The 12,982-nt window shown below is 40.4% G+C and overlaps 1 protein-coding gene across 1 annotated transcript; it reads left to right on the plus strand.

Annotated features, from left to right (window-relative positions):
* Nucleotides 1-7,638: 7,638 nt before the first annotated feature.
* Nucleotides 7,639-11,803, plus strand: LOC308107406 (extracellular calcium-sensing receptor-like; the record flags this gene model as incomplete). Its single annotated transcript, XM_080459727.1, has 10 exons — nucleotides 7,639-7,859; nucleotides 7,993-8,296; nucleotides 8,522-8,608; nucleotides 8,791-8,898; nucleotides 9,016-9,182; nucleotides 9,294-9,771; nucleotides 9,857-10,087; nucleotides 10,189-10,312; nucleotides 10,424-10,896; nucleotides 10,992-11,803. The coding sequence occupies 10 exons, from the start codon at nucleotides 7,639-7,641 to the stop codon at nucleotides 11,430-11,432; spliced, it is 2,634 nt and encodes an 877-aa protein (XP_080315853.1). The 3' UTR covers nucleotides 11,433-11,803.
* Between the last annotated feature and the right edge of the window lie 1,179 nt (nucleotides 11,804-12,982).

The raw sequence follows: 12,982 nt of genomic DNA on the forward strand, positions 1-12,982 counted from the left end.
AACGTCTTTCCTGAAAGCTTCTGGACACTATAAGAGGATGGTAGACATGAATGAAATGCTTTTTAAAAAAGATGCTAATTTTGTAAACAAGTTATTAGAAAATTATTTGACAAAATAAAGAGGAGACATAATTTATAGAGCCATATTTTTGTTTTTCTATCCAAGGAGAACAGTACACTACAGCCTGCTTGTGTTGAACAAAATACAACTCAAAGGTAGAATGTCATTATATAAACTGAATACACCTTTTTATATAAATCCAAACCTAAACATATAGGATAAGAGCTCAAAACATATGAAAACAAATCCAATTGTGAAAACTAAATCCGTAAAGTAAACTGCATCATTATGAAACACATGTCGAGGCACTCGGACGCGTATTGTTTTATCCAAAAGACTCAATTAAAATGAATATTATTTAAGGAGTGAAGCATTTTAAAGAATGGTACAGCAGAGTTTAATCTGAAATTGTGAACTGTGGAGCAATGCACAGATCACAATGCATCAAGGGAAACGTGTTGCTTAAGCCACTAACAGAAAACACACACACACACACACACACACACACACACACACACACACACACACACACACACACACACACCCACTCACACACACACCCACTCACACACACACACACACACACACAGTTTTCTGATTTTATCCCTGGGGCTTGGACAGATCACCAGTCCATAACAGGGCAAAACAGTTTCACACACGAGCAGTTAATCTGAAGCAGATTATCTTTGCCTGGGTAAAATGCATGCTTTTGCACAGGGAGATATAGAAGGGCCTCTTTGTGAGGCAAGAGCACCAACCTCTGCGTTATGTACAGTTCCAATTTTCCCATGTGAATCTTGACTCTAATTTTCGGTAATTTACCCCCCCCCAACCACCACCACCACCACCACCACCACCATTAAATGTCTTGAACAAGTTTATAGTGTGAAGAGCTGCCCATACGCATGCGGCGTAAATTAATTTGGAGCATTTTCCTCAGTAAGTCTCTGCTGAGGAGAACAGGCCTCTGCTCCCTCCACAGCCGTAAACATGATTAAAGTGGTCACAAATTTCCCCGTGCTTCAAAACTCAGAGGGTGACCTTCACGAAGAGAGAGACGGCTAATCTGTTGTGAAGTGCCACTAGAAACTCCCACAGGGACCAAATGTGAAAAGAAAATCTTTCATCTGCTGAAAAAGAACCACGAGGACTTAGTTAAGGTCATCTTTTGTGGTAAAAATCTTTTCATTCTGCCCTGGATGTCTATGTCTGATGGACAACCGGCAGAGTCGATAAGGCAGAGCGCCTTTTACTAAACACGGTATCTTTCACTGGCCGCTGATGATTTGAGCAAAACATTATCATTCTGAAGGCCGTATGAATTTAGCAATTTGTGATATTTTTTTTTTCCTGTGCTGCAGGTTTGCATGATCCTGAAAGAGCTGTTTTTTCAGCTGGAAAATTAAATCCTCCACACAGCCAACTGAAATTGCAATCAGACCTTATCAGATTAGCAAAAACCAGTTGAATGTAAGGTTGTAAGCTCATTTTATTGATTGCAGCCAAGTCATTTTAATTCTTGGCCCAGACACGATAAAGTCAGCTAGGGGCACTGCGAGAGATGCTTTTAAAGCATTCCAAGGAAACTTGGAAATGATAAAATATGGTTAACTCGTCCAAAAATGTATTTCTGAACTGTTGCCATCTTTATACTGTATATTCTATTCTGTGAGATTCGTTTCCAGAGATCGATATCTCTGTGTAAGTAAATTCAAAACGTTTGGGACAGCCGCCATGTAATTCAAAGTGAGTCGACGTTTTCACTAAATAGTGCCATGCTTTATTTTCATGTTTCATGTCCTTTCATCAATTAAATATGGTGTACATTTCCAAATCCTCCAATCTATCATTTTGGACTCTGGGAGAAAGCCACAGCAACTGACGGAAAAATTAAAAGCAAACTTTAGACAGAAAGACCCTCAAATCCATCCTGGACTTGAACCAGCGACTCACAACTCATCATTTGCAGATAATAAGTTTGAATTCATATTTTACAGAAAACCAGGTCAAAAGTTTTGACATTGGCAAACCTTCCATGTTTTTATTTCACACCCCGATATCAGAAAGAAGTGAGAAATGGCTTTCGCTATAGCATTAGTTACGTGTTTTGAAGGTTTGCTCTTTCCAGAAGACAAAGAAAATAACTCATCTTTTGGATACGAAACTAATTAAGAGTAGCCGAGGCTGAACGGCGATTCTTCAAGAGTCTCAGTAATTAATGTGTGGGGGGTTTGTTTTGAAAAGCTGAAAACACCTTCAATTAGAACTCAGAATTAATTAACTTCCATCTCGACACCTGGTGAGCCTCCTTGTTTGGTCGCCTCAGGCGCAGATGTCATCAGTCACATCGGAAACAGTTTCTTGTCTTTGCTTGCCCAGCTGGCCCCCTGATTCCCCGGCAGCCCCCCCCCTGGGTAAACAGGTACATTGGCAGGTTCAAAATGATGTCATGACACCACCTGCCTTTCAAATGCTGCACAAAACAAAAACAAGCTTAAGTGCTTCCCAAGTGTTTGTGCGTGTGTGTGTGTGTGTGTGTGTGTGTGTGTGTGTGTGTGTGTGTGTGTGTGTGTGTGTGTAATATCAATATTAAAAAATACATCATGCTGTTTAAAACACAAATAATACGCTAAATCAAAGAACACACTTACATACTAGATGTCTGATCTGAAGGTGTTGTTATTGTTGTTGTTTTTCAGCCTGTCTGTTGACCGTGTAACAGAATTTACTTCACAACACAGTATGTCTAGTCGTTGTTTCTAGCAGCTGAATCTTTAACATTTATCAAATCATTCATTGTATGGAAGGTCCCCGTTGAAGATTCTATTCTCAATTAAATAACCTTGGTAAAGAAAGTTTGAATAAAAATAAATAAAATAATCAAACTAAATGATAATTACTTCCTAAAACTTGACAGCAAGATTTAAATGCCAGCCATTATTTGAGCTGGGCAAAAAAGTTTTATTTTTCCGTTTGAAATGATAACATCATTACATCTTTATGTCGCAATTCTTGTAGGTGTCACAGTGGCCATTTTCTGTCTTGAGCAGGGTTCTCAAAAATCAATAAATCAATATGTGGTTGTATTTCATCCAAAGGTGGACAACTCAAAACTTAATTTGTCAGCGGTGTGATTTATATAATTCAACATCCTGAATGGGATTTCTTACAGTAAATTGCATAATGTAGGCAAACTGACTGGGAAAGTAACATGTTTTGCCAAAGCAAAGCAGAAAAACACACGCTTCACACTATAATGACGACAAGGCTGAAATTTTGAGGGCTTTCATTATTTCCATAGAAATCCTGCTCACGGACAATGATTCATATTTAGTTCAAACCCAAAAAAATGTCAATAAATAGGCACCAGTGAATGTTCTTATAGATAGATATAAAAGATAGTGAAATTACAAAGAAATAAACCAGTGCTACAATTTCTGGAGAGACTTGTGTGCTACTGACTTGTTTATGTTTAATGTAGGGAGAAGATAAGGCACATTTGAAAACCTTGTGCATGCCAGGCCACCAGTCGGTGGTGTGTTTCTGTCATGCATCTACACAAGTATAGGGAACAGTACAATCTAAGCACTCCAGCACCTTTTACCTGTTTTTCTTCATCATATAGGTGTTATTGTTACATTAAAAGCTGTTTTTAAAAGTGCTTCATTCAGGAAGTCGAGATCCAAAATTGAAAATATCTCAAAGAATTACCTCATTAATCCTGAACTGTTGCTCTCTTTGTGTTGCCATTTTTGGTTTTTAATCGTTCTTATTTTGACAGACCTATTAGGACAGGACAGGCGTCCAAAAGAGCCAGTTTGACCCGTTTTCTATCACAAAAAGTATGTTTGGAGCTGCAATATTTAAGAATAAGAATAACAACATATAGGATATTTCACTACTACAATTTAGAACATTTGACATATTTTTTGGAAGTTCATTTAATGGTTTTAACTTCTTTTTTTCCCAAATGACATTTTTAGTTGTTTTGGCTGTGTTGGGCACCGTGTTCAGTAGCGGACCTGGCTGGCTTTCCTCCCTGGTTAGTTGTTATCGCCATTTTGACTCTTTTGAAATTGTGTCTGTTCTTCCTTGGCTTGTACTGATTTGAGGCATTTTAAGATTCCCTTTGGCATTTTAGCAATTCTAGCATTTTCAACGTATTTCTGTTGTTGTTGTCGACATTTTTAGCCAGAAGATAAGTGTTAAAAATAAATTGTTTAATGTGCAATTGAAATGAAACATGTTTTTTTTACACATTAAATTTTCTGATAGCTTTGTGGAGCCAATTACAGAGGAGCTCAGAAGCCACAAGTAGCTCTCGAGCCACGGGCTGCAGACCCCTGGGACAGGGTCGAAATGGGAAGAATGGAGTATGGCAGAATTGAAGAAGGAAAAAGTACAGTTATGCAAAAATCTGAGTGTATCGCTAAAAATGCTTATGTTTAGTGCAGTCAGTGAAGCATTGGAGGACAGGGGGTTAATCTGAATGAACTGTTTTGACTTTTGATTTCTAATAAAAAACCTGATGAACAACGTTTTTGCACCTAACGAGAAGAACATTTTTCTTCCAGCATTTTTTTCCTTCTAACTTTGCTGAAAGTGATGCTTCCTTTAAGCATGACCCGACTTCAATATGCCAAGATAAACAAGAGGGCATATAATACGCTTGATAAAGACTGCGCTGTTATGAAGTGTTTTGGAAGGTTTGGAAGATTTTTCCATCCTTTTCAGAACTCCAGCCTTATTGAGTTGGAAGGAGAAGGATGAAATATTAAACATTTTCCACATTTTTAATTTGCGCTGCGGGCTGATGATTTGACATGGCTGGGAAAGCCAAAGAACATCCAAACAGCATGAACTGAACTTCCCCAGCCCAGTACCTCATCCTGCAGTCATCCCGCAAAGAAAACTCCTCGTGGCAGCTTGGCCCTGAAACTCAGAAGCAAAAAATACAGATCTTAACGTAGATTGACTGGATAGTCAAGAGTTTTGTCTTTCTTCTCAATCCTCTTGGTCCAGAACAGTTTGGTTACAGCTTTCACATAATTGCTTACACAGCTCCAGGCTGCATGTGGAACTGTTGAGCAAGCTCTTGCAGATACCTAATCGCATTCATTTGGAGCAGGAAGTCGCTCCAAAACTGAATGGAGCTATTAAGCGTTGAGGTCTCTGGCTGGGGAGTTATCGACTCTCATCCCCACTTACACTTCACTGCATGCCATGGCTTTAAACACTAGCAGTCAGGGACCATTGAACCCAGTTCCTCGGGGGGGCCTCAGCGGGATGATGTCTTGATGGTTGTGGTCAGCCACTGATCCAATTTTCCACTCTGCAGGGACTGACCATAGTCTTTACTTCTGCAGCCACAAATGCTTCCACCTCTCTGACCCTTCCACAAGAGTCTGTCTGTCAGTTCAACGGTCTCCTGAGCCCACCGGGACACTTTCTGTTTGACACTCTTCTTAAATCACAATCTCGTGTTTCTTTCAACAAAGCACTAATAATATCTTTGCAATGAACAGGCCACATTTTATTTTGGCTATTTCTCTTACTTCTTTCTTTTTCTTTCTTTCTTTCTTTCTTTCTTTCTTTCTTTCTTTCTTTCTTTCTTTCTTTCTTTCTTTCTTTCTTTCTTTCTTTCTTTCTTTTAGTCAACTCCAGACTTGGAGTGACCTCCCTCCTGTATAGGATTGTGTATGTTTTTCAAAGCACATAGTTTGATTGACTGATCCTAAGCAGAAATATTTTACTTGATTTTTTTTTCAACAAAGACAAATACGTTTGATGTACATCTTTTCTGGAAAAATAAACTGCTATATCACACATAAATAATCACTGGAGGTTACCCGTAATTACTGCCATCTGTCTTTCTTAGTTTGTCTCACTGTGACTGTACCTCCTCCCATTTGTGTGACAGACGTGTTTTTGTCTCGTAACCCATCTTAATTATTATGCCAACTCTTGTCGATTGAAATGAATAGTCTCGCCACCCAGCAATAAAACTGCAGCTATGCTCTTCTATTTCTCTTTCCGCTGTTTTTGATCGTATTTTTTGTCGAACATTGGGAAGGCTAACAAAACAGAGTGGAACACCAAAATTCTCTGGGGCTTCAATTATCTTCACATGCATTTCATTGAGAGGACAACTGTGAACACAATTGCAATCTCATTAATTTCCACTTCTAATCAGCTCGTTTTCAGAAACAACAGGGCTGACCCTTTCTCTTGAGAGCGCCTGATCCTTTGAGTCTTGGATCCTGCAAGAAAAGGGAACAAAGGTAACCTAATTCTAAGCATACAGTCTTTGAGCAAATCATTCCTTCCGCTTTTGCACATCACACAGGGACATATTAAGTGAATAAGAAACCCTATATGACCCGGGGCAGCACAACATGTGATTTTTTTGTATACCTCTGTTGTGTTGCCTGCAGGCTTTATCCTGACAATGATATAATTAACACCCTAATGACTCATCAATGCTCCCATGTTACACACCCCTTTGAATGCCATTCATGCACATTTTATATGAAGCTATCATTTTGACGAAGATTAATTGTATACATAAATGCCAATACGATAATCATTCTGATACGGCCAACTATTGTTTTCAATGATTCCACCATTACGTTTGTAGGAATCACTATTTGAGCAAGTCAGAAAAGCCGTGCTTATAGCCTGATGTATCTTAAGTTTCACCAAATACAAACTTTATGCTGCCTACTGAAGTGATGAAAACATGGCTGTGTGTGAGTGAGTGAGTGTGTGTGTGTGTGTGTGTGTGTGTGTGTGTGTGTGTGTGTGTGTGTGTGTGTGTGTGTGTGTGTGTGTGTGTGTGTGTGTGTGTGTGTGTGTGTGTGTGTGTGTGTGTGTGTGTGTGTGTGTGTGTGTGTGTGTGTGTGTTTGAAAGGTTATGCAGTGTAGTTGAACCGCCCCTGGTGACACTGGACGACTGTCTGCCTCTTCAGATCACTGACGGATGAATAAGGCCTAGTCAGGCAGAAAGCTGAGAAGTGACACAGCTCATGTCCTCCTCTATTATGGTCCACTGCTCGTTCCAGTTCCTTGTTATTGTAACTTACTGTGAAATTGGAGGTTCTTTTCCATTGATCAGAGCCTAGGGGAGATGTTGTCGGTCTGACAGCTTTCAGATTACCCAGGTTAGTGTATATATTAGGCTGCCTGGGAGGCATCTTGTTTTTGTCATTAAGGAGTCGGAAGATTATTCATGCATTTGTGAGATAGAGGAGATGGTAATGTTAAGGTGTCTGTGTCTGTATAGCATTACGTTGATTATATATTTTATAATTGGTAATTGGTAATAACAGCAACACTGCATTGACATTATATGTTGGTGCATATCGTGCTTTCATCTGAATTCTAATATTGTTTAATGTATCTTATCACTTGTTTTCACCTGACCATGGTTGTTTTACAGGCTTATGCACAGCTTGGATTTATTATCTAAGCCGGTATGAGCTCAAATGGACTATCAAAGACATGTGCTGATATATTTCAAAGGAGAGGATGAATATTTTCTTCAAAGGATCGGTTGAGCCAAGTCGTTCATGTAGAAGGATGACGTTTGGGCTTTTCAGCCTCCTGTGCTGTGGGATTTTGGCATTCGACTCCCACCAAGAGGGGACTCTGCAATGCAAATTAATTTCTGGTTCTGTGTCCCTGCCTGTATTGGAGAAAAAGGGGGACATCACATTGGGAGGACTCTTCTCGCTTCATGACAGCGTGGTGGAGCCCAGCCTGTCTTTCACCTTCATGCCTCCTCCCACACAGTGCACCAGGTAAACAGCTTTGAGAAAAAGTGTACCTGCAGCTACTTGTAATTAGTCTTTGACATTATTACTCTTTTCACCACACTGATTATGTTGGAAAAAAAAATGTCTCTTGTTTTCTCTTCATTTTTGTGTCATCCAGATTTAATTTCCGGACATTTCGTTGGATGCAAACTATGATCTTTGCCATTGAGGAGATCAACAGAGACAGCAGACTTCTTCCCAACATCACCCTTGGCTATAAGATCTATGATTCATGCAGTACACCACATCAAGCTCTGAAGGCTGCTGTGGAGTTAATGGGAAGTGATAAGGGTGCAGGAGTTGATGGAAAAACACAGACTGAAGGAAGCTGTCGTGGCACTGTACCTGCAGTGATAGGAGACGGCGGCTCAACTCAGTCGCTGGTAGTAGCTCGTTTCCTGGGAGTCTTCCACGTTCCACAGGTAAATTTGTCTTATCTTCAACCCCAGCATGCAACTTTATTGCTCTGGTGCAGGGATTGTTTTGTTATTTTTTTTGTGTGTGTGTGTGTTTATTTTTATATATTTATATAGCACCACCAGGAAAGATCAACGGTTTATGTATTGTGTTTCAGATGCAGCTGTTTTAATGCTGGACACGAATCATTGTATTCTATGAAGAATAAGTTATCGCTTTTTTGGTTTCAGGTCAGCTATTTCTCCAGCTGTGCCTGTCTCAGTGACAAAAAGGAGTTTCCTGCATTTTTAAGGACTATGCCAAGTGACTTCTTCCAGGTTAGTGACAACATATAGGCTACACACACACACACACACACACACACAGACACACACACACACACACACACACACGCACACGCACGCACGCACACGCACGCACGCGCACGCACACGCACACAGATTTCAATATCATGAATTGTATATGCCTTTCTCTGACCCCTCCCCCTCTCTATTTCTAGGTAGATGCACTGGTACAACTTGTGAAGCATTTTGGCTGGACTTGGGTTGGTGTAATAGCAGGAGATGATGCCTATGGCCGTGGTGGGGCAAACATATTTGCAAACGAGGTGGGTCACACCCACATAAATCTAATATATCACTATATTGTTGCTTTTGAAGCAATAATAATAGTAATGATAATGATGAAAAAAAGAAACACTGTATCTCTTGTAATGACCTCTTAGGTTAGAAAGTTAGGTGCTTGTGTTGCCCTTCATGAGATCATCCCGAAGAATCGAGCACAGGCTGCCATTTCATCCATCATTTCCAACATCCAGTCATCTGGTGCTCGGGTAATTCTTGTATTTGCAGTGGAACAAGATGCAGCAGCCTTGTTTGATGAAGTTCTCAGGTGTGTAAGACACTTGTTTTAATTCTGTCTCAACCTGCACTGTTTCCATATTACCCTGAAGATTTATCTTCATTTAAATTTCTTTGTCTTGTATATATTTCTCAAAAATAGAATGGGGCTCACTGGAATTCAGTGGCTGGCAAGTGAGGCTTGGAGCACAGCTGCCGTCCTCTCTACTCCAAGAAAGTACCATCAGATCCTCCAGGGTTCAATGGGATTTGCCATTCGGCGAGTAGACATACCAGGATTGCAAGACTTCCTGCTTCGCTTGAAACCCTCCAGCCCAGACGCACATGCAGATCCTTTCCTGGCCCCTTTCTGGGAGGAGGTGTTTCAGTGCAGCTTGGGTAGACGAGCAGAAGGTCAGGAGAACGATACCATGGGCAAACCTCCATGCACCGGAACAGAGAATCTGAGTAGCATAACAAATATCTATTCAGATGTGTCACAGCTAAGGATTTCATACAATGTCTATAAAGCTGTGTATGCCATTGTTCATGGACTCAAGGCACTGAGAAGCTGTGTGAAAGGAGAAGGACCAGTTTCTCAGCAGACTTGTCCTGATGTCGATACGATACAGCCTTGGAAGGTAACCGTACAAATGTCTACTTTCTGCATCTTAATTAAGAAAAGTAACTTTTCCACAAAATGATCATTAAATGTTCTCCCGTTAGCTGCTTCATTCCATAAAGCAGGTGAGATACCTAACCTCATTTGGGGATGAAATTAAGTTTGATGAGAATGGGGACCCTACAGCCATGTATGACCTGGTTAACTGGCAGCTAGGAGAAAACGGAGAAATGGAGTTCATCACAATTGGCAAATTTGATGAGACAAGCACAATGGTCAACCAAAAACTTCAGATTCAAGAACAGTACATACTGTGGAATGGCAACCAAACCAGAGTAAGGATTTTTATTACGTTATTACATTTTGCGAATCAATATTTTCTGATTAATATTTTCCTCAAGTGACTGGTGTAGCTTGTGTTTCCTCTTTTGCGTAGGTTCCCTTGTCAGTTTGCAGCAACATTTGTCCCCCAGGTACCAGAAAGGCAATCAGACCTAACTTCCCTGTCTGCTGCCATGATTGTGTGGTTTGTGCAGCTGGGGAGATTAGCAATCAGACTGGTGAGAGAAGCACGTTTGCCCGTATTTTGTTTGAGTATCGGACTTACATTATAACAATGCATTATAAAAAGTTCCAGTGAATAAGCTCAGGCCTTCTTGTCTGTTCCTCAGATGCCATAGAGTGTGTGAAGTGTCTCCCAGAGTTCTGGTCCAATGCGGACAGGACCGCCTGTATCCCTAAGCAGGTGGAATTTCTCTCCTTTAGTGACTCCATGGGTATCGCCCTGATGGCTGTATCCCTCATTGGCTCCTTCAGCACCTGTGTTGTGGTCATTATATTCTCCTGTTACAAAAGCACTCCCATTGTCAGGGCCAACAACTCTGAGCTGAGCTTCCTATTACTCGTCTCACTGACTCTGTGTTTCCTGTGTTCTCTGACTTTCATTGGCCAGCCCTCTAAGTGGTCCTGCATGCTGCGACACACAGCATTTGGGATCACCTTTGTTCTTTGTGTCTCTTGCATTCTGGGAAAAACCATAGTTGTACTGATTGCGTTTAAAGCCACTCTTCCAGGCAGTAGTGTCATAAAATGGTTCGGGCCAGCACAACAGAAGGCAATCATCCTCTTTTGTACACTTGTCCAGGTAACCACTTATACCGGTGCATGGCTTTAACAATCATAGAACAATTATATATGCAAAGATATACCAATGCTAACATATTCTTTTTTTTCCTGCAGGCAGTCATCTGTACAGTATGGCTGGTTGTTGCTCCTCCTACTCCACGTCGACTGATGCCGCGTGAGAGTGCGATTGTCATTCTCTTGTGTGACGAAGGCTCATACATAGCATTTGCTCTGGTCCTGGGTTACATAGGCCTGCTGGCCTGCCTCTGCCTTGTTTTGGCCTTTCTGGCGAGAAAACTTCCTGACAATTTCAACGAGGCCAGAATCATCACCTTCAGTATGCTCATTTTTTGTGCTGTGTGGGTTGCATTCATTCCCGCCTACATTAGCTCTCCGGGGAAGTACTCAACAGTCACAGAGGTGTTTGCTATCCTAGCTTCCAGTTATGGACTGCTCTGTTGTATTTTTCTTCCAAAATGCTACATGATTTTACTCAGACCACACAAGAATACAAGAAATTACCTTATGTCGAAAGGTTCCACTATTAGATTTTAGAGCATCATATTCACACACCATGCTATCACATGAAATATGTTAACTTTAAGTGTGTTGTTGACATGGTTTGACCTAGATTACTTTGGATAGTGAGATATCCATTACGTTCACATCTCATGTTTGCTTCAGAGGCTGCCATTATATTGGAAACATCTGTTAATATGATGCATTGTGGCTGAGTACTACTTGAAACCACAACAACAACAAAAAAAACCAACAATCAAATTAAAGCCTTTCTGACCTTTCTTTTAATGAAAACTTGATACTATTAGTATCCATGCTGGTCTGTGTTGGGTTTTGCTGTTTTTGTGTTATGTTCTTTTGGGTTGCATTTTGGGTAGCTCCTGAATAAATATACTCTTTTTTCACCTTTAAATATGTCTGCATGATTATAAATGAGATTTTTTCTTTATAATTTAAGTCATTATCATATTCTGTTTTCATGGAGACTGTGTAACATCTGTTCAGAGACCTTAGAGGTAAAATACCATCTTAAGTAACAAAAGCAGATTTTCAGCAATGTTTATTCATGCACACTTTCCTTGTTTACTGAACATCCAAAATAGCCCTTTTGTGAAGTTGTGGGTATGTACATCATGTTTATGCTGAGCGTATACTGGCGGTGCCACTGGAGGTGGCAAACACATTTTACCACCAGATGGTAGTAGCGTGCCATTGTAGCTATCTTCAGTCGTTTGTTATATTTTTGTCAGAAAATGAACAGCCATCACATTTCACATACCACTAACCCAGCCTCCATCAACTTTTCCCTCCAATGGCCACAAATCAAAGAAACCAGACAGTCCACAGTATACAGATAACATGAAACATCAAACTTCATTGGTTCAAATGAGTGTGTTTATCCAGCTACAGTCATGACAGTGCTTTGACATACTCGGTGGAAAAGTGAAGGACAACTCAGTACTAGATCTGAATGGGATTTGGCAGCAATGTCCATGCTGATTTGACCTGAGATAGAATGATGAGGCCCAGGGTTTCCGAGGTATGCTTTGTAGAAATCCCAGCTGTCATTGGTTAATTAAATCCTCATACTCCAGAGGCCTTTACATACAAACATCACGCCTGGCTGTTCCCTACAATAACAAACTAAAACATTAGACTTTTTCCTGGCTTCCCCAGCTGCTCTCAGGCCAGCATTGATTATCCAACGCTGATTGATCTGTTGTTCCTTCCAAGGCAGAGGGATATGTCGGAGTACAGCGAGATAGTGGGTCTCTGACGTCCATCAGGGACTGACAGGAAGAAAATAGGGATGGGATTGGCAGTTTTACTGGTATGTTTTATTAACACTGTATCACTTGATTTATTATTAATTCCTGCTTTTACCCCACTTGCCCTTTTTTTTTTTTAATTTGTATCTCTTGTCTGCACGAGTTCAGTGACTGTAAAGACATGCAAAATGAACCCAGCAAGTCTGATTATTCCCCCCCAAAAAAAGCTTTCACATCAAATCACTAGTTGTATAATCTGATCATGGAAACCGTAAAAGATGAATTGGAAGGTTAAATAATTCATTTGTATTGAATGAG

This window comes from Lipophrys pholis (genome assembly GCF_963383615.2).
Source record: "Lipophrys pholis genome assembly, chromosome: 3".
NCBI classification, from domain to species: domain Eukaryota; kingdom Metazoa; phylum Chordata; class Actinopteri; order Blenniiformes; family Blenniidae; genus Lipophrys; species Lipophrys pholis.